We start from the raw sequence: 22,551 nt of genomic DNA, 5'->3' as shown, positions 1-22,551 counted from the left end.
TAAGTTTGTTTGTTTCATTGCCTACTTTATTATTTGCTCGACTGTGGAATTTAGTCTCTTCGGGGAAGTGAACAGAATAAGAATTTCGCTGTGTAGTATTAGTATGCATTGACAATAAAAATTTCGCTGTGTAGTATTGACAATAAAACTCTTGAATCGAAAAAAAAATAAAAAAATCATATATATATATATTTATAAAGCTGATGTATGTCATGAACATTACAAACGTTTTTTTTTAATTTTTAAAAAGTCCCAATGAGAGATAATGAATGAAAACGACCGCGTGACAGCTAAGTGTCAGAGAGGAAACTTGTCATTGGCCACCTTAGACCAAGAGCCCGCCCTACTCGCGATTATCCGTAATGCGATTGGTATATTTTTGAGCAAACCGCGCCTATTCTGGGAAACGTCACTTCGGTTTCCCTACTCCAGCGAGTGGAGACGACTGAAGATGTTGTGGCCGTCCACGCCGCCCAAAACTCCCTGACAAGCGGTCCTCGTAGTTGTGGGAGGGCGGAAGCTCGCCACGCATGGAGTTGAGCTCGGAGCGTGTGCTGGCACCGCTGGAGATGTCGCAGACGGCTAGCCAAGGCGGCCAGCTCGCTCCCGCCGACGGCGACTACGAGAGCTTGCCGCCTCATGTCTCGGTGACGACGCACATGACAGCGGGCGCAGTGGCTGGCGTGCTGGAGCACACGGTCATGTACCCCGTGGACTCCGTCAAGGTAACGGACGCACACCCACCGCACTGTCTCGCCTACCCCTTGCCAGACTCACGCCATCGATTTGATTCTTCTTCGCAAGCCCACAGCCCCGCAGACAGCTTGGCTGGCTATTGCAGGTCTTAGCTAACAAGCATTAGCTTTAAACTGTCTGATCTACTTGACCACAGTTAGCTTTTGTTGTTTCGCTCATTTCTTGAAGCCATCATTAAAAAAAAAATCATAGTGAGGTGGAGAAGGTTAAGAAACGTTCTGTTTTTCTAAACACAAGCCGTTAGCTACGCTCTATTTAGCATCTCTGAGTGAGAAAACAAAGTTTCACAAGTCTCCACCGACGCCCAGTTAAAGGTTTACTTAACATTGTCATTATTAAGTATAAAGTTTAGTTGAACTTTTCTCAGTACATCGGTGCCTTGACTTGTAATATGTAATTGTTACTAACACAAGTCCCTTGCATCTCTAATCAACTTTTTAAAATTCAAATGTTAGTTTTTCATATTAATGAACAATAGCAACATATCAGAAAAATCTTTTTTGAAAACTCTGATTTTTGCAATGTCATTTTTTGTTTTTACAAACTGTTATTAAAGGTGGTGCCAAGGAAAAAAACATCTGTAACTATATTCTATGGGCCCCATACTAAAAACAGCATTGCATTTGATATCACATTTGTGGAAAATGAATTAAGCACCAAAATCCACCAGTTTTTATCCATCTCAAGGGACAGACATTTTTTCACTTACTGTCACCTGAGAATGATATCATATTTGCTCAGGCTCAATCATGTTTCTGCTTAACGATGGGTTAATAACATATAATACTGATTTGAAGAGAATAATTCAAAGCATTGTGATTCATTATCAAGCACACATCCGTTTACAAGTGTACTTCCTTGTAAAATTTAGAGCTCAGTTACAAGCAGCTACCGATTGAGATATAGTGGCTGTCTAGCGGCTGTATCGTGTTTTTTTTTTTTTTTTCCTTAAAGCAATACGCACAATACGAGTTGCATTTGATGAGTTCAACACATGCACTGATGCATTGGTTTTGCCACATGCACTGATGCATTGGTTTTGCCATGAATTTTTGCATGATTAAACTCAGGTAACTTATTAGCCGTGAATTCCTTTACTTCGCTCTGAACAATTGTCATGTTGTTTTCAGTCGACAACTAAAGGCAAAATGGCCACCTCCCTGAGATGAACTAAATCAGGTATTTTACTGTAGCTTAACCGTATTCCACAAATGCTATATTAATCAGAATACCATTACTATATTAGTGGGAGCGCATAGAAAATATTGCTGCCAAAACTTTATTTGACCGAACTTCCTCTTGAAGATAGGTACACGTTTATGTGTTGTAGCCGATTCTGGGGTACCTTTCTAAATTATGTGTCCTACCTCAAGACTGCCTTGTAGTTCTCTGTCCCTCTCTCTCTTTTTCTCAGTGTTTATGCTGTGTACGAGACGGTGTAAGTGGCAGTTTTGGGTTTGTTATTATGAATCCCACTTGAGTTGTAGACAGGACACTGAATGAGATTTATGCAAAGTGAGCAAAAGCATAAACAGGCCTTTTGGGTGTGCTATTTGGAATCCCACTTGAGGTTTAGATTGAACATGTGTCACAACGTACAATAATAATAATATACACGTAATATGATTGGCCGCTGTGTCCTGGTAGAAAAAAACCCGCTGAATCCAGGCTCTAGAGGCATCGTCTAACTGGCTTTGTTTTGATGAATTCTACCAACCTTAACCCAAACCCACTTGGCTGCTTGAATATTTGTACTGGTTGTATGATTTCATGAACACATGTTCTTCCAAGATGCAGCAGCGGTTCATATTTCGATGGATCGATAACTTGACGCTCAATCGCCTCTTGAAACAGGTGTGACATAAGGACCAAGAAGTAAAAACATTAATTTCAATATTAATGATGTCACATTGAAGGTTCTCATACATGAACACAGACACAAATCCAGTTCAATTTTAGTCAATTCTTCCCTTTTGCTTAAACAAAAAGCAAATGTCAATGAGAGTTCTAAAACAGGTTTTCTTTTAGATTTTTTTTTTTTTACCCTCTCCCTTCTGGGTTTTGCTTTTTTTCTCCTGGTAACAAACAAGCTTTTCATTGTATTTTTGGTGTGTCATGTTTTCCCCCCACATAGCAACATCAACAACAATTTTAATAATAAATTTGACTTTTTTACAGATAATGTGAAAGGAAGGAGTGGTTCCTTGTTTTCTGTCTTTCTGTCTTTTTTCGCTCTTCTATAATCAGCAGTAATATGGTAAAGGTAAGATTAAAAAATTCAGCCTAGTGGACTATCATCAAACTGTGAGGCATTTTTTCGGGACAAATGGGGAATTACTGTCATCTACTGGTGCTTGTCCATCAGTAAAGTTGTTTCGACATTAGATATTTACTGTGAAGTAGAATCAGATATCAGATTAAAAAAATGTAATTGACAATTATACTTGTCAGTGGCTGTGAATCTGTTAATAAGTTCAAATCTTCAATGATTTAACGTTGTAAAATGAGTTGTCAATATGGCATAGAACTTTTGTAAACATGCTTCAAATGGGAGATTTTTTGGGTGAATTCCCTTGTTAGACCAACTCAAATTACAAGCTATGAAGTTCACCCAAAACGGCTGCTTCAAATCAAAATGTACGACTTCCTGTTCAGTTTTACCCATGGGTCGTGTTTTTAGTTTGTGCTCATTTGTCCCAAAATTTCATCGGGGTGTTGCTAAGTTTTTTGTTTGTTTGTTTGTTTGTTTTGGGGGGCAGACATTTCAACTAGTGCAATTATGTTTGCAAAACTCAGTACCTTGTAAACTAGAAATAAACTAGAAGGGCAACAATTCATTAGCCGGCTACTAATATATTAAAAATATCAACAATTTTGAACATCTATTGTTTAGCGACTTTAGATCCGAGGCAAGTGTGCCTTCTCACATGACACATGTTATTTATAGGCCTAGAAGTCTTATTCTAGGTTCAAACCAAACACAAAATTCTGTATTGCATGGCTTCGTGTGTTTGGTACGCGTATGCTTGCAGGGGGATTTGTCGCTATTGCATCGACTATATTTAGAAACGGCACAAGAAATGCTCAGCTCACATTCAATCTAACAACAGCATAACAATTATTTACATAATGTAGGTCAGAGTGCAAGGCGGTCAAGTATTAACCTCACACTTCGCCGTGATAAAAAAGAAATCCGTTTCTTTATAACTAGTTAGGGTTAGGGTTATACCCTTTTCTGTTTGGTGCAAAGTGGCGTGTTCATTTCCGTTTGGCAGGTAAACAATGACAGTGGAATTGCTTAGTTACCGCAAATGACATCTTTGCTTTAGAATTGCTACAGTCATCCAAGTAATGACAAAGTATCCATATCAGATTTAATGAGCCATTTGCAGTTTCGTTGTACTTAGACTTGAATGGATTATTCTTTGAGGCATGCAACTCTCAGCTCGACTTTATGTATGAAATTCACGACTGAGATCATTTCATTTATTTTTCTTTATTTTTGAATTGGTGATAAATAAAGACAAAAAATGGGCTCAAGGCTAAAGGCACATTTGTTATCTGGGGCTGGTGCTGGAGTACCACTAGTGGCATATCTCTGTATATGTTCACTTTTCAGGTAGTTTTAAGTACATAGTATATTTCACTTGTGTAAAGTTAAGAATGCTTAAATGTGACTTCACTCATACAGTTCAAAAACATTTCATGACGAAGATCTCGAAGTATATTGACAGTTTTCTTTATATGGATGCAGAGCATATTTATATCTGTTATTTCCAATTAGAAAAAGAAGGAAGGGCTGCCCCCTCCCTCTACCACGAACAGTCGCTCATCAAGATTATATCCTCTTTTTCATCTTGCCAAACTGCTCTGAATTACACAAACTCCTTTTGTCATTTCCTCTTGAACTAATTTGGATTTTTCTTTCAAGGTACCGTAACTTCTACAGTCGTCGTTGAGTTTCCGATGTCATTCAATTTTAGTAGTGTTCATTTGGAGTCCACTGGATGACTAACCACTTGACCTAACAAGATATCAGTTGAGGCACACCTCGTGCTCTGCGCCAATAATGCGAAGGGTGTATGCTGGGCGGGCCTTATCTGTGCTATACACTCTTAAAATTGACCTCCCACAGTGAAGGGTGTGTGCACGTCACCGCTCCTGTGTAGTATTGATTAGACTGGGCAAGGTTGAGGTACTACTATAACCTTTATGTAATTTACCACTGGATCGTGAAAGACTGAAGTAGGAAATATTATATATCCGAAAACTCTACAGACGATAAGTATAGAGTTTAATTCAGTTTATTTGAAGTACTTCGATGGCTAGATCTGACGAATAAGGCAACTCCTTCTCCAATGTCAAAATAATGTGGTTTGTGCAGCAAAAATCGACACACATCGACATCAGCCAAGATTTGTTTTGCCCCGAGTTCCTGCATCTGTATTAAACGGAAATGGAAATGTACTTTATTGTGAGCACAAAAAGGAAGGAAACGCATTAGAACATGCAGGGCCTATCTAACTGGGCCTATCTTTCCCAGCCAGCACCGGTTCCATCTCCCCGCAAATAAAAATAAGCTTTGTGCTGTGCAGATAACTTGGCATGCTAGACTAAAACAAAGCATTGCCTGGCTCTCATACACCGGCCTGTCAGCCCTTCGCTTATAGAGACAGAAAAGAAAAAAATAAGGTCTCTTTGTGTGTGCAGACAAGAATGCAGAGCCTGCAGCCGGAACCCAATGCCCAGTATAGAGGTGTGTACGAAGCCCTGAGAAGGATCATTCGCACAGAGGGTTTCCTTAGACCGCTCAGGGGCCTCAACATCACCATGATGGGTGCCGGCCCCGCACACGCGCTCTACTTCGCCTGCTACGAACGGGTCAAGCACTCTCTCAGCGATGTCATTAAAAGTGGAGGCAACAGCCACCTGGCCAACGGTACACAGCCTCCGACCCCCCCCCCCCCCCCCCCCCCCCCACACACACACACACGCGCACACAATTTAAAGTACACTCTGAAACATTTTTTAAAGTTGTCAAAATAGAAAATGATTCACTTTGGTTAATAATTTCAGACTTGATGCTTGTGCTAGCACTCTGCAGACATTACAATTTATAATTTTGTATTCGGCCCACTCAAAGTATCACAAAAATGATTTTCTACAACGTATCCTTTTACAATGTACGATTATTTTCTTGACAGGTATTGCAGGCAGTGTAGCCACTGTCCTCCATGATGCTGTTATGAACCCTGCTGAAGGTAAGCACAACACAAATACTTGAAAATATAAACACAAACTATACTTTTTCTAACAAGGATGTGCTGATACGAATAATCAATATTGTGCAGCCAGAAAAATAGCCTTATCCAATATTCCCATAGTTTCATCCATACCAAAATCAAAGTTTTTTTTTGTTTTGTTTTGTTTTTAATTATGTTGCTGCAATTGCATGAAACTCCAACCACCTAATTCATTAATACAAGTCCTTAGCAGATGTCAGGTTCTTGTGCACTCATTCTCACAGCATACCTTTTCGTCTTTGCAAGCAGTTATATTTTGTAACGAATTTATAGTTGCTATCATACTTATAATCCTAATCATAATCATTCTCACAGCAAAGCATTTCTTCATCGCAAGCATTTATATTTTGTAGCAAATGTATAATCACTATATTTACAATTATCCTGACAGCAGACTTTCTGCTTTTAGGAAAGTAATGATGCTTAAATTGAACAACGTATGCAGTAAAAGTAGAATTTAAACATTTGAAAAAAGATGCAGTGCACTTGTATACCACTTCACTAAAACTTCAACAATAAGTGCTTTTAATTCAACACTTCTGACCGTGTCAATCAAAGTGAGCTTTTTTTTTTTTTTAGAACCCCAGATGAAATGCGATTGATGATTTTGTCTCTTTAAATTTTGTGTATGTTAGGATGGCAAAATAAGAGGTGATTGAGGAGAATGGATCTCAACATTTTTGTAACACCAGGGAAAAAAACACTCACCACATTTAGCAGTGCAATTTTGGAACATCTGAATGGAAAAAAAGGGCTGGCTTTGAAACACTCACAAAAAGGAGTCGTCCTGTCAAAATCTCCTTTGAACATTGTCTTACGTCTGGTTCCTTTGAGCGGCACTTTGGCAATTGGTCTTGGCCTGTCCCAGAGGAGTTTTCTGGGTGTACTATCTCAAGTTGAAGATGCAATAATAGACGGATGACATACACACACGGGACAAGTTAAGTCATGCAAAAAAGCTTTTGTATGGATGCTACCTCCCTTAAAACTTTTTTAAGTGCTACACAGACATATTTGTAACTCAGTAACATGTATGTTTGGCTCTTTCACAAGTCTAATTCCATCTTTTCAAACCAGTGCTTCTCAATTATATTTTGCAAAGCCATTTTCAGAAAAGGGAAAACATTACCCCCCCACCCTCCACTTGCCTCGCTGACCATAAATAATATTACTATCTATAAAATTTTATAATTATATCTAAACAATGACACAAGGAAAACCCGTTATGAATTAAACTTTCAACAACTGCAGCATTTACACAGGTTGTCTAGGCACAAAAAACACCCAAGTGCATCAAAGTGCCTTAAAAAAAGATGCCAATCCTTATTTTATCACAATTACTCTTCACATGGCTAAAACAAATCCTTTTCCCTTGGCATCACCTCCTGCCCGCCCCACTATTTGAGAAACATTGCTTTAAATGTTGCTTTAGCCTCCCAAATGTTCCTCTGTGAAAACCATTTAGCACTCCTTCAACGCTAAACTAAGAGTTTCTAAGGTGACGTGAACAATTTGCTGTTCTCGCTCCCAAAAATACAGCAACTTTGCATTCTGTCGCAAAGAATACGAGGGAATGCATATTTGATTTTTAAATGAGTGTTTATGTACTCTCGGGTCAGTTTGGCGACTTTGGAAATGCACGTCTGTTTGACAAACGGCAGTATGTCAAAGATGGGGTCATGGAGGAATACTTAGAATGGTTGCTTTTCAAGTTCACTCTAGAATAAAATGAATTAGGTTTACCCGGAAAATGACTCGGAAGTACACAAAGGGTCATCCAAAAAAAAGATATAACAATAACGCCTTATCTCGCGTTATCGTGCAAAATCTTGTTTCCCCCCACCCTTCCATGTCACTTTTAAGATTTTCATCCAAAAATGTCTCCTTCTACAGTATAAAAAAGGTGTACAGTTCATGGAAGCCTCATAAATGTGTTTCTTTCATCATGACTCAGTGGTGAAGCAGAGGATGCAAATGTACAAGTCGCCCTATCGCGGCCTTTGGGACTGTGTTCGCACGGTGGCACGCACGGAGGGGACCGGTGCCTTCTACCGCAGCTACAGCACGCAGCTGACCATGAACATCCCCTTCCAGGCCGTTCACTTCATTACCTACGAGACCATGCAGGAGTGGCTCAACCCTCACAGACACTACCACCCCGGCACGCACATCGTGTCCGGGGCGGCGGCCGGCGCCATCTCGGCCGCGGTCACCACGCCGCTGGACGTGTGCAAGACTTTGCTCAACACGCAGGAGAACGTGGCGCTAAGCTCCGTGAACATCAGTGGACATTTGTCAGGCATGGCCAACACTTTTCGGACGGTGTACAAGCTCGGCGGGCTGCCGGCTTTCTTCAAAGGGGCGCAGGCCCGAGTGATCTACCAGATGCCATCCACGGCCATTGCCTGGTCCGTGTATGAGTTCTTCAAGTACTTCCTGAGCAAGCAGGAGGCGAGACCCGCTTCCAGGAATGGAAAGTGAACGTGGCCGCTCCGTCACGTTCGAGGAAGTAGCCGAGGTGTGATACACTTCCTTGTTCCCGCACTGACGTCTGCACTTTTTTTTTGTCATGATGACGTCACTGAAGGGCAAAAGAATCAAGGACAATTTCACACAGTCGTTCAACATTCTTTCCTACACACACGGCCACGTAATCTTGAATGATGTTTAGAGTTCTTGCTATTTATTTATTTGTGTGCTGCGGGAGGAAGTGACACAACGCTGCTTTATTTGCTTGACTTATGTGTGTATTTATAAGGAACTCGCAGAAAAATGAATCTTCACTCCAACTTCCAAGTGCCTCTTTTGCTCTTCTGTGGAGCTCGTCTGTCTCCATCTGTTGAGTTGAACCCCCCAAAAAGTTTATTATTAGTTTAATCATTTAGGATCGATGTTCGACTACACTCCTAAGATCACTGTGAGGACGTTTAATAAATCTTTATATATAACACTCCTAGGTACCACTCTATTTCAAAGCAATTTACAAACTAGCCAGCACCCTTATGAGCCTGCGTGAATCTTGCTTACCTCCCTATGCTTTGCTTTTGTAAGCAAACTTGTCAAACTAGTCTGACTGAATCAACAGCGCTTCTGCTGGATGCAGCCAAGTATTGTGCTACCTTTTAACGCTTTGTTTTATTTTTTTAAGGAATGGCAGCATGTTGGTAGACAAATAGTTATCCGAGTAGTAGTTGCTCTGCCTCAAAGTTCTGCGGTACAGTAAGGGATGCCAACGCCAGCCACCCCCCCACCCCCCACCACCATTTTCGTCCATTTGTGCCCGGTCTGCCATAGGCCAGCGACCAAACAATGGTGTATGCCATACCCAAAGGCTCAAGCTCACCTCTGGCCCAAATGACGCCATGCACTATCTAAATAGGGTTGCTAGATTCATGACATGATGAATCAACAAGCTGATTGATTGCCGTAACTGCTAGCTTTTGAAGTCCGCATTAAGGCGTCTACTAAAGGTCCGCCTTGTGGCCCACATAGCGGCAATGTAGAATTAGTCAAATAAAAAGAACATGTGGCAGCTCATGGAAATCTGAACACAGCAGAGCTAGCAGTCTGACATGTGCACTGAATTGTTGCAAACTGGATCAAATATAAAATATACATTTTATTAAACTGTTTTCACCCCCTTTTTTAATGCATTCCACTCTCCCAAGTCAGAAATAACCTCATTGAAGTTTATTTTCAGCATGTACTAGTTACCAGTCATTGTATTGTATTGAATTTTTTTCTATGCATTTGCTCCTTCATTGTACTCACTCTGTTAATCGTGCTCGGTCACATCCAGAGGCGTTGTTGTTTTTGTTTACAGCCACATTGTCACATTGTGGTGACCACTGCATGTCTTCCTGCCTCTGTTTGAAATGTGGAAGCTGACTTTTTGTTTTTCTTCTTTTGCACTCTCATTCACTAATCTGGCCATCCGAGCAGTGGCAGTTAAAGGGGGGGTGGGGTAGGGGGGCCTTTTGTTAGTGTTGGTTTTCAATGTTTGAATGTGTTTATTGATAGCATAGTTTTTTTTTAAATCATTCAATCTGTTTATATACACTTTATATAAGCCATAGATGCGCTTGCAAAATTCCCCATGAGCAAATGGGAATTTGTTTTATGAGCTTTATATGCATTTGCGGCATCTCCGTGTCATGAGGTATTCATGTCTTGAATCCAAGTGAAGAAATATGATCAACATCTCTTTGTAGTTCACTAAACTCTGAATACACATCACACAATGCAGAACAGTGGGGTGTGCTTGTGTGGGTATTTTTTTACATGTAAATATCTTAAGCCTTTTACGCACAAATAATTGAGGTGGCGTACGGAATGCCAGACAATGCATAAATGAAGTCATTCTGACAATGCTGCTACAGCATGTAACACTGGAGCTGAAATAAATGAGTGAGATATGATGAATTGCGTTATGCGTTGCCAATCTTTCCTGTTGTTGAATCAAAGCCTTACCTATAAATTTACATTTAACAAGTTTATATTTTTAACATTACCATGTTTTCTCAGGTCCCCAAGTGTCCTATTTGTCAGACAGTTGAGGTACCAGCAGGGGGCATCATTGGACCACATTTTAAATCAAAACGTTATCCTCTGCCTTAAAAATATAAAGCAACTAAACGTCACCTACCATTTGACTTGGACCACACGAAGGTAGACAATTTTAAGTCTAGGACCACTTGAAATGCATCGCTTGAATTACATCAACTGGGACTCTTGAGACGAGTGCCTACATATCTCGCCCTAGGTTCGAGATATGTACCGTAAAACTACTCGCATGACACTGTGATGTTATGATACCAGTATGAGTATGATATTATCCAGTAACTGCATAACGAAATGATTCCACTTTGAATACTCAAAACATCAATACTGCAGTTAAAAAATAGATTACAAAACATGGTAACACGGCTTATTATGTCTTTGAAAATGCAATTTTGTGTAATATCAATTAGATTTGTTCCCCTTTTTTTGGTTGAAGTGTCTTATAGTAAAATAAAAAATGAACCTTCAGTTATTTTTATAAGTCAGCATTAAGAGCTATGGAATTAGGTAGTGCAGTTTAAAGTTTTGGTGTTCATATATTAATAAGACAATGTTAATTTGTTGTTTTGGGTATTTAAATCATGCATTGAATTTCAAGTGGCATTTATAAAGTATTATGGATAAGAATTTAGTCTTCCATGGGTTCTTCAGGTGATGTCACTTTACTTTCTGTTGTTGTCTGGTGCCTTGGAGGCTACATCAAGTCTGTTAAAGTCTACTTTAGGTCTTTTGTTCTTTTTGCGTACAATTAGGGCTGGGTGATTGTGCCTAAAAATAAAACCTGTTTTTTTTTCTTTCTCAAAAATTTGATTCCCAATCCCCCCCGTTATTTGAAATAAGTATTATTTTTTTTTTTTTTTAATTTCATCTAGCATTTAACATGCATAACTCCCTCTTTGTTCAAGGTACAAAACAGCCCCCTTGTTCTAATTACAGTCGGCCCCCGGTTTACGAACACCCTCTTTTACGAACATTTCGACTTACGAGTGTGGACCGCGGAGTTTTCTGTCCCCCACTTACGTGCAAACCTTTCGTCTTACAAACAATCTGACATGCCGGACATTGTATTAGTTCATATATTTTCGCTCTGCTGCGTCAACAAAATCAATAGACGACGCAGGTCACGGCAACGTTGAACGCTATTGCTCTTACAATGTCACAGTCACTGTCTCAGTCACGGAGATGCCGATTTGCTATTGGTCGATTAAGGTCACGGTCTCGGTCTCACTCACTGAGATGCTATTGGCCGGCGTCACGTCAATCACAGAAATGCCGATATGCTATTGGCCTAACGCCTTTATCTAGCTTGATGGCACAGCTGGTCGGGAGGAAGGAGAGGAAATGAGTGAAAAACGGAAGGAAGGAATGTTGTGAAGACTTTGCAAACTTTATCTGTTAGACATGGCTTCTAAAATTGCTAGTGGCGGTAAAGGAAGAAGTAAGAGGATGATGACAATAGAAACCAAGCAGGAGATAATAAAAAAAAAAAAAAAAACGAAGGAGGCGCACGCATGGTTAACCTTGCTCGTTAGTATGGCCGTAACCGCTCGGCAATCTTCTAAGGGCAAGACTTTCCTTGCCGGGGGACGGACCTCGATCGACAACAAAATTGAGAGGCTTCTTCTCTTATGGATTAAAGAGAAGGAAATCGCCGGTGATATGTTCTAGTTTGAGAAAAGTTTCCGTTTAAGAAAATAAATCAATAAATTCTGCGGGTTGGTCTCTGCTCCCCTCCGCCTCCACCCAGCTCAAGTCACGTCGCCCCAAAGGTAAATGACATTTTTCCTTTGTATATATATATTTTTGTATATTATATTTTTATATATTTACTTTGTGTATATATGTTATTTAATCTAATTGTACAGTAGATTATGTTACTCATTTTTAATATGTGTATAAAGTCGTGATGTTTTTACCTAAGGTTTTTGCACGCGTTGCACGCATTCACTAATTAACATAGGTTTGGATTGCCCGTCATACGAGCAGTTCAAGTTACGAGCGTAGCCGCTGAACGGATTAAGTTCGTAACACGGGGGCCCACTGTACTTCTGTAAAAGAAATGAAGCATAGTAGAACTTAGGATACAAACAAAACTATTAGGATAAGATGCCGTTAATTTTGTTGTGTACCAGCTATACAGTGACAATAAATGCATTTTGTTCTCTTCTATGCAAGGCCTGACTTGTGGGCAGTTTTTTTTTTTTTTTTTCCTGCTAAACCAAATAACATTTAGCTAGTTGGACTTGCTTCCGACCAGGGTCACATGATCTTGAACTTTGTCCAAGTTTGAGTTACATGACGTGGGACTTGTTGGTGAGACCTGGATCCTTTTATATGTACTGTAGCTAGAACAGCTAGACCCAAATCACATCTTTTTCCCCAAAAAAACTTTTTGTGAATGCTAACTTTTACAAAAGAACGGGCCTACATTTAAACTTGTCGCACTCGAGCCAGTCTAAAACTTGTCGGACTTGCTTGGGACCTGGATTATCTTGCACAAGAATCAAAATTGAGCCACATGACTTGATTACAGACCAAAAAAACAACAACCTGGGACTGGGACTCTCAGATAAGGTAACCTAGTTCTAGTTCAAGACATGGACTAAATAACGAATATCTGATCACCTGGATGACTCAACCAGAGAGGTGTGAAACTCCCACGCACCCAAGTTTGTGCTTGAGACCCGTACCATAAACTTTGTATCCTTTAAATGACCTCAGTTAGCTCACAGTAATTCTGCTCATGGTTCTTCTTATGCCAGCTGTCATTTATTGGACTGTTTACATGAAGGCAGATACTTGCTGATATGCTCCGATGGGACAAAAACAAGACTGATCTGATGTTGTTATCGAGATGCAGACAGTGGCGAGCTTTATTCGGAGCCGGCATGTCCCAGCACACGTACACGGGTAGTGGAGAAGAGTTGTCCCTGATGTGTCCGTAATCACGTTGTTTATCCGAGGCCCACAATGGACGCTCACGTCTTCTGTCCTTGTCGGTTTCATCTGCAGTCCATTTGCTTGACTACTTTATATCTTTATACCGGAGATAAGAGCTGGAAAATTACAACAGCCTCTTCTCTCAATGCATGCCGGTCTTAACACACAAACATACACACAGCGATAGCTGTTGGATGCTCGGGAGTAAAGAGTACATCCATTCCCTTTTTGCCTGGTGACATGGGGGATCCAGTTGACTATCCAGGGAAGTTTATGATAGTGGATAAAAAGATGAGGGCTGGTTCAAAACGTCTTATCGGACATGCCAAATTTGTCAGACAGTCACGGCACATTGCAGCACTGACAAAAGCTTCCTTTGTGGTCAGGTTTGGTTTTCTCATCCCTTGATGAAGATGTGAGGGTCCTTCAGAGACACAACCCTTTAATAGTACTCGTACAGAAACTAAATTTCAACCTTCGGTGTTTAAAGTCTACTACAATCAAAACCTAATGAACTGAAAGATGTTTGTACATTCTTGAGGTACTTTGCAAGATTAAGCAAAAACTATTGGCACAAGGATTATTGGTACCTCAGAGAAATCAGTTGGATTTTGGTGGCATTGGACTCTCAACTAATTCAATCCCAAAGATCATTTTTCACCAAATTCTATCCAATCAGAAAGAACTTCCGTCTCTTAACGTCACCATCGTTGACAAGACGTCTTTGACGGGAAATAGAGTAGTGATGACGTGACTCTCCGGTTTACGATTGCTACACGCAAACACAGACCTGGAGAATTTGGCATACTCCACTTCCTCGGATGCCCCCCAAGAACCCCAGTAATGTGTAGACTATGTCTTGATTGTTTGCCCGTGTGCCTATGGAGTTTGCCCTTTGTATTTTAGCACACAATTAGCAGAACTATGTGTTCATTTGAAACCATAAAGTGTAATTCTCTTTGTTTTATTTTCATAATAACAACTCAATTGGAATAAACAGAGGCTTGAACCCCCCCTTTTTTTTCTTTTTTTTTTGAAAAGGATGCCTCCTGTAATGGCGAGTGACAAAACAGCTGCCCCCGTTGCATTATTGTTTCCTTACCTGATGAAAGGTTCCTAGTACCATTAACCACACTTTTAAGTCTAAATAAACAACAAGTCCACTCTTGGTGTTCCTAATGGGAAGTTCATAATCTAAAGGCACACACACTAATGCTGCAGCGCTTTTCATCAGTTACCTCCAAATCCAGTTGATCCAAGCGCTGCAGGAAGAGATTTCAAAGTGCCCAAGACATGAGGATAACAGATTTGGCGCAAAAAATACCATGTCTCTTGAGTCACAAGAAAAAGCTGTTATTGCAAAGGAGGCTGCAATAAAAATAAAGATGCTCCAGCTTCACAAAATTTCATAAATGCTAAGAAAGAGTCAAATCCAAAGCAGTGCCTGGTGATAATACCAAATAATTCCCCTTGAGTCATTTAGAACATTGTACTGTTGACTATGGGCTTCTGGGCAATTAACCTCATCTTGCTATGCTAAACAGTGAACATCTATTTTATATATATTTTTGGGCTTCTTAATTGTTATGAACATTTATAGAGGTTGAACCTATTCAGTAGATGACTACAATGGCCGAATCAACACTTTAATTTCCTGTATTTCCATTGGGCTAGCTACCGTGTTTGTTTTTAATAGTAAATCAAAGTTGCTATTCCCTTTTCACCCATTTATATTTCAGATTTGTCCATATATATGGATGATATACAGTTCAAATTGTCTATGTCAGTGATTGCCAATATGCCAATGTGTATGAAGTATTTGTATATAGGAGTACATACTATCCATCTTGTAGTATGTACAAAACAGATTCTGAGGATATGTAATTATTCAAAAGGGCCCGAAGATGAGAAAACAAAAAAAAGTAACAGCACAGGTGTAGACAATCCATGATTTGGGCTCATGTGTCCCGCGATCACTTTGTGAGCTGTAAATTTGCGCATCTTTGAAATCATCGTAATACTATATATAAATGCAGCTAACCCAAACATAGAAATAAAATTGACGGAAAATGTGAAGCTTCGTCGCCAGTCTCTTGTGTACAATAATGTGCAGATGAGCACCACAAAAGCACATAATCAGCCCATGCAATAAGATTTTGAAGTTTAGACACTGTATGCATCTGTTTAGAAAATAGTTGTAAGCCTCCAGTTTTCGTGTAAAAGTTCATGTGGTCTGTGGCGGATTTTGTCAACAGCAGCTAGTTAACAATGCTACACTTGCTAGGCGTTCTTTGTCATGGAGAGCTTGCACATGTTATCCTCCACATGGAGTCATTTTATGCCAGTGTGGTTATAAACCAGTTGGCAAGTCCTCAAAATTCTCTGAAAATGGCGCATTAATCCAAGTTGGGGATCCATGTAGTGCTCATGCAACCCCAGCACGATGGCCTTGGTGGACGGAAAGGTTTCCCAGAAAGCTTTGCTTTAGTGATGTTTAAATCCTTATTTTTACTGTCATCATTATGCCATGCAAAGGTGCACTTAAAACAAATGTATAGACAAATGATACAATTTATAGTTGAGATAGGGCGGGGGTCGCAAAATGTTTTCCTGTTCCTGTTGAGGCGTAACAGAACATGAGAAACACCTTTTAGAATTTCGATAGTAAATGCCGGCTCTTTCCACTGCGTTGAGTCCAATGTACCGTGTCTCTGCGCGGGCAGTGCAATGACAAATTCCTTTATCATTTTCAACATGTCCACATGCGGCCCGCCCGCTGAGAAACACAGCTAGATTACTGTCACATTCTCATGGCCGTCAAAACAGACGCTATCTGCCCTCTTCATGTCTAATTACCTGTTTACGCTGTCGACCGCGCAGACGATAAGAAATCGGACGTCTCAAAAGTCGATGGCTTCCGTTTACTCCTTCACCCGGTTGACCCGCCGCTCGCCGACTGGTCGGTCCACTCGGAACGGTCCCGCGGGGGAGAGGAGCCACTTGACAGGTTCTCGGCTTCATACCGTGCTGGCATCTTGCGATGCTCACACGTAGAGATAAGAAGAAGCTCTTTAAGATGTTTGTCAGTTGTGTTGTTGTCATGGTATGTTTTGTGGGTGGCACTCATTCTCCTATCAAGTCGGCCATGACTACCCGTGTGAACTCGCTGCTCGGATTGAACTTCGCCGATCGTTGCAGCCAGTCGTGACGCCGTCGTACCGCATGACCCTGCACACTCGCTGCACTCCCGCGTTATCTCCAAGTCATCGCATTAGTGCTTCTTGTCATTCCTGTGCGCACAGTTGCGCTATCAGACATATCTTTAACTGGATAAATACTGGATAGTATTTAAGTCCATCTGCGACGCATCCATTGTCGGAGTTTAATTGGCGGTTGTGTTTCTAGACCTCAGATTGTGCTTGGAACTTGTTGAGGGAGTTGTCTGAAGAGACAGCGTGAGTGTGCGTTTGAGGGTTTTGTACTAGTTTTGTATTATTTTGAATGACTGTACTGCTTGTGTCAGACTTTACATCTTATTTACTTTAATTCTTTTGTGCTCATTGAGCACCCCCTTGAAAAGGGGTTTATCTTCACAATAAATCAAAGCAAATAAATTAAATGAAATTTTGAGTCAAATTGCAATTTTATTTGCTGTCGTTTTGTTGGAAATCACACAAAATGTATATATTTTTTAATCCAGAGAAAATTCCCTAACAAAAATAATTCAATGAGTGCTGAGTGAATGAGCTATATATATTTTTTAGAATGCCAATGTTTTTAAGATTTAGAGCCAGATCTCAGGCGCTGAATGCTCAATGTGAAATGCTCCAATCATATACACACACATCTCAAGAAGGAACTTTCAAATTTGATCAATTTACTCCTAAATTACATGGTGTATTCTTTTTTTTAAATCATCAAGATTCCTCTTTGTAAAGACATTCATGAGGATAATGATTTCTCACAACAATTGCCAGAAATGTTTTAACACAGTAGGAAACAGATCAATATCAAAACGCAACACTTTCTTTTTATAAATCACCGATAGTGTTGACATTTCCAAATAATCAAATCGCCCTACTATTTTCAGAACAGACCTGCGAGATACTCATGTGACCCTTCAGGGAGTGGAATGATTAGAAAAAAAAAAGATATGAGTTTCTAAAATTTCCAGGGCTGCATGTTATTTCCATTATGTAAACAAGTGGGAAAATAGTGATAAATGTCATTGATAACCTTTTACCACAATATTATTTACCGCGGGGGGAGGGCATAGAATAGTTCATGATACAAACATGTTTTAGTGGGAACAAATACAGATTATCAGAAGACACATTGGTGAAGTCAACAAACTTTTTTTTTTGGCTTGTTCATCGCCACAATGCAGACCTCCAGGGGCCGGCGCAGTCCCACAAGTAGGGCCTGTATTGGTACGCCCTGCAGAAAGAGCTGAAGAAAACTACTGGGTCCAGTTCGTCCTCTTTGTAGGTGTCCCTGAGGAATTCCGACGCCTGTTGCTTCCTCTTGGTTTTGTACCTGCGATTTTGAAACCAGATCTTCACCTGGGTCTCAGTCAGTCTTAGCACGCCGGCCAGGTGAGCTCTCTCGGGCGCTGACAGGTACTTCTGGTGGTTGAACTTCTTCTCCAGCTCCAGCACTTGGAGGTGCGTGAACGCCGCTCGGGAGCGTTTGGGTTTTTCCGTGGATGTGAAGCCGCCCGGCTCGGACGTGCCGGGACAGGATGTGTCCAAAGATGCTGTGAATAGGGAGATAGGATCAGTCTTTCAAGTCGGTAGATCATAAGGAAACAGTAGGCTGAGCCAGATAATTAGGCAATGAATGGCACTCAGATGCCGAGCTCACCTGAGTGCTCCACAAATGTCGACTCTGACAACGTTTTGGCCTCTTCTTCCCATTCTTCTTTCGCCTGGGTGCAGCATTTCCCAACAAAGCCCGCCTTGTCTTTCAGGGAGAGGATGTCCTCGATGAGGAAAGACGTCCGAGGTTTGACCGGATCAGACATGTTCCCATTCACGGGTCCACTTGTGAAAGAGGCCTCTTAGTGTCAGAGGGTGCTGAAGTGCTGTGTTCTCTTCACACGTGCGCACACAGTTGCTTTTAATGCGAGTGCGGGGGCGGGTTGCTGAAGGAGGTGTGTACTCGTGCTCATGCAGGAACCTTCCCTGCGGTTGGTTGGCACTGTAAGAAATCTAACATTGGGAAATGGAATATTTTGAAATGATTGTTTTAAAATGAGCGCTGTCCGTAGCTATAACATATATGGCGACTTCCGGAGGAGTGCCATCCCCCGTGTAATATAATTTGATGATAACTCAAGCCATATTTAAAACATAGTGTGGGTTCTTAAGAGCACATTTATTTGCAAGGTTTTGAAATGTATAATAATTTAGTTTATTCATTTTTAATGAGAAACGGTCTAAATCTTACACAGTCACTTTAAAAATGCATGGAATGGAATCATGAAATTAGCAAGAAAATCTGTTTTCAAAACATATCAAACAATAAATATGAATAATATATAAAGAGATATATAAGGAGATCCCTCTTTATGACAAAGTGAAAGATTTAAAAATTTTAAAATTCCAAAATAAAAACAAAAATCTTCAAAGACGCATCATGGACCATCATGTGACACTCTGTAGAAGACGAAAGCTGTAGGCCGAAACATATCAGGTAAAACCGCTTAGAAATTAAAGTTTTTATTTTTTAATTTATTATTATTTTTTAAGTCTTTCACTATCTGATAAAGACGAAACAACAGTTGATTTTGGACTACGAATACATCGAAGGTTGTTCAAGTGTAACGAGATCCGAAAACAATTATTTAAAACAATCTAATACCGGTAAGTTAAAAGCAATATGCAGAACATCAGTTTTTCAATATTAATAAGAGAAAATAACGAGGTATACATTGAAGTTTCAAAACAAAGTGTTTTAAATCAATTGAAAAAGTATTAAATCCGCACAATGAGAACAATGCACTAATGAGTATGTTTTCAAATTACAAATCTGCCAGTAACAAGATCCAAAAACCTCAAAAGACAATCAAAAGACAATCAATTTTCTTTCATATATGGCAAAGCAAAAAAGAGCTACATATTTGTAAATATACGGTATAATCCATCCATCCATCCATCCATCCACCCATTTTCTACAGCCGCTTATCCTCACAAGTGTCGCAGGCTTGCTGGCGTCTATCCCTGCTGGCTTTGGGCAGTATGCGTGGGACACCTTGAACTGGTTGCCAGCCAATTGCAGAGCACACAGAGACAAATGACCATTCATGCAACCGATCACATCGAAGGACGATTGTGTGCCCAATACACCTGCCATGCATGTTTTTGGAGTGTGGGAGAAGTGCCCGGAGAGAACCCACATGGGCCCGGGGAGAACATGCAAACTCTACATGGGAAGGCCGGAGTCGGCTGGATTCGAACTCAGGTCACTAAACTGTAAGGAGGACGTGCGAAGCACTGCTCCACTGAGCAGTTGAGTTGTTAAACCAAGTTGAGGTGTTAATTTGTCATGTGTTTTTTATAAGCTAGATAACAGCAAACGAATGAGTTCCGTTGAACACAAATTCACAATCATACATACAGTTTTTGTGTTTGTGCTACATGGTGACTGTTCTCCATGCGGCTGTCAGATGAATATCTGCGACTTTCGGGAGGTAGGATGACCTGTCCTCGGGGGAAGTACAGGTCAGAGTGGGTGGTCGTACCCACCGGACTGCGCTAATGACTTTGGCACATTTTGACCGGCTCCTGGACGGGCGTGTTCATTGTTTGCTTCTCGTCGTGGCCCAAGAATATACATTTACAAGCGGTGTCAGTGCTCCTTTGGGATTTCTTGCTTTATTTGGAAAGGGGACATTTTGGGGTGATGAACAAGACATTGTGCTCCCTACGCCTTGCTGGCTGCTGAAGAGGGGGAGGTTGTAATGTACCTTTATTGTATCTGAAAATGTTGAAGTGTAGAAGCTTATAGTAGACTTTCCCTCCTATTTTTCTTTCTTTTTCAGCAGAAGCATGAACAGTTTGTGCTCTTCACTTTAAGGTAAACACAATTGTGCTGTTTTTAGGCAGTGATTCTCTTGCATACCGTTAGAGGGAGCCCTGGTGAAATATACTGTCTGGCTGTGTCACAATAGTGGTAGCCTGCCCCAGATTCATACTCTTTTTCTGTGAATTATATTAGCATGTTCATGCTACACTTTCTTGCGTTTGTTTTTCTCACAATTTGATAATCAGTTAAGACGTTAAAAATTGCTGTGTGTAGTATTTTTACAGTACCTGGCTTCATTTCCTTCCTCTACAAGGTCAATAATAGCTGTATTATGTGTTTTCATATGGATTAGCCAATATTTCTCCCCCTATTTGTTGTGCACACACCCTTAATCACACTTTTACATCCTGTTCTCTGTTCAGAAACGGTACAGCATGACATGAATGATTCAGATTAGAACCAGTAAAGAGGTTCTTCCCAGGCTTTCACTGCTGTCTAGTCAACATAGTATTAAGATCCCATATGTGATAGCTTTCACCTTGACGTTCTTTATTTCTTGTCTGGTTTGCTGATTTGGCGCACACATTTGAATCTCTTATTTAAGGCACCTTGTGTAGTGATCCTCAAGTGTTTTACGCAAAGTTAAATACATTTTTCTGATGAGTAAAAATGCTCTGTCATAAATGCTTAAAAACTATAATTACATAATTCAATACAATTACAAATAAATGAAGCTGGTTTTTTGACGTTACATCAGTTGAGTAGCCATTGTGCTAAAGCCCACCTTCGCCACCGGGGGCAGTACAGTATTTTTGCTCATCTCAGCTCCTCAAAGAGGATAAAACATATGTACCTGTGAGTACTACTTTATTCAATATCTAAATGTGTTATGCACCATTTATGTTCAAGTATCAATTGCTCGAAAGGGTTATAAATGTGTTTTCCAATTTGTTAGCATTAGCATTAAATTATTTGACTAATGGCTGAATGAGCTATGACTGTTTTTGTTTTAGATACACAATGTGTAACAGTCCTAAATTCACTAGTCAACTCTAAACGTCAACTGGGAGCGGCATTAAACTGCAGGAAGTCTCTTTTTTGAAGACCTGGTAACTATTCTCCAAAGTGATGATTTTTGAGAACTGAGTTGCGTGATGCATACTTTGCCACTTAACAGTGCTTGTAGTTCAGGTTTTTCTTAAGACTAGAGGGAGCTTGTGGCACACTTTGAGAATAACTGCCTAGTGTTCAAGCATTGTAAATATATGAGCATGTGGCACGACATAGCTCAACTAATGACCTTTCTCACCGGGAAGCTGTTTATCCTCCACAAAATGTTTTCTTTGAGCCACACTGACTTGTTTCGTCATTAATCTTTAGTTGTTTTCCTGCCAACGTCTTTGTCCGAGGTTGTGGCGTAACATTACATGTGTCAGCCTGCTTTTTACCACTCGGGCCAGCCGTTTGCCTCTTTAATCACGTCACTGATTGTCGTATGTTTTGAAGCTGCTGTCATTTAGCATGTTGCTATGTTGAGTTGTGGCCTTAACAAAATAAATGTAACCGTAAAGGATAAAGTAACACTTAGATGCTCTGTGTCGTATGCAGCACAAATGTGCTGGACAAAAAAGTAGCATTTCATGCTGGGGCAAGTTTGGCTGAATGTGTTTGGGACTTTGCTAGATCATGCTATGCCGCACTGGGTGTTCTGGTGGACCGAGGGCATTTTATTTTATACATCTCAAGCACAACTGACAATTTGATGCCTGAAAGTAGACTAGAGGATGTTTCGCAACCATTTTATGGCAAATTACCACATTACATTACCATAAACGTTTTTCTAAATCGAAAATAAGTATTTTTTATTTTTTTTTAGTCACTGTATTACATTCAATTGCGTAATGAGATTAGCTGCTTCTTTAGACTGGGAAGCAAGCCGACTGTTTTCACTCCCACAACAGCACTA

General features: G+C 40.4%; 2 protein-coding genes across 2 annotated transcripts; one reads left to right on the top strand and one right to left on the bottom strand.

The window, feature by feature from the left end:
- The first annotated feature begins 413 nt into the window (after positions 1-413).
- slc25a37 (solute carrier family 25 member 37) lies at positions 414-10,481 on the top strand. Its single transcript, XM_088428744.1, has 4 exons — positions 414-725; positions 5,467-5,695; positions 5,961-6,017; positions 8,014-10,481. The coding sequence occupies exons 1-4, from the start codon at positions 531-533 to the stop codon at positions 8,538-8,540; spliced, it is 1,008 nt and encodes a 335-aa protein (XP_088284870.1). The 5' UTR covers positions 414-530; the 3' UTR covers positions 8,541-10,481.
- Positions 10,482-17,419: 6,938 nt separating this feature from the next.
- Positions 17,420-18,668, bottom strand: nkx3-1 (NK3 homeobox 1). Its single transcript, XM_088422582.1, has 2 exons — positions 18,423-18,668; positions 17,420-18,315 (listed from the first exon to the last, which is right to left on the bottom strand). The coding sequence occupies exons 1-2, from the start codon at positions 18,580-18,582 to the stop codon at positions 17,930-17,932; spliced, it is 546 nt and encodes a 181-aa protein (XP_088278708.1). The 5' UTR covers positions 18,583-18,668; the 3' UTR covers positions 17,420-17,929.
- Positions 18,669-22,551: the final 3,883 nt, after the last annotated feature.

Source organism: Hippichthys cyanospilos, chromosome 1 (assembly GCF_059441005.1).
Source record: "Hippichthys cyanospilos isolate Australia breed blue-spotted pipefish chromosome 1, RoL_Hcya_1.0, whole genome shotgun sequence".
NCBI classification, from domain to species: Eukaryota; Metazoa; Chordata; class Actinopteri; order Syngnathiformes; family Syngnathidae; genus Hippichthys; species Hippichthys cyanospilos.
Note: the sequence above shows the minus strand (reverse complement) of the source record. Positions and strands in the feature narration are given on the sequence as shown.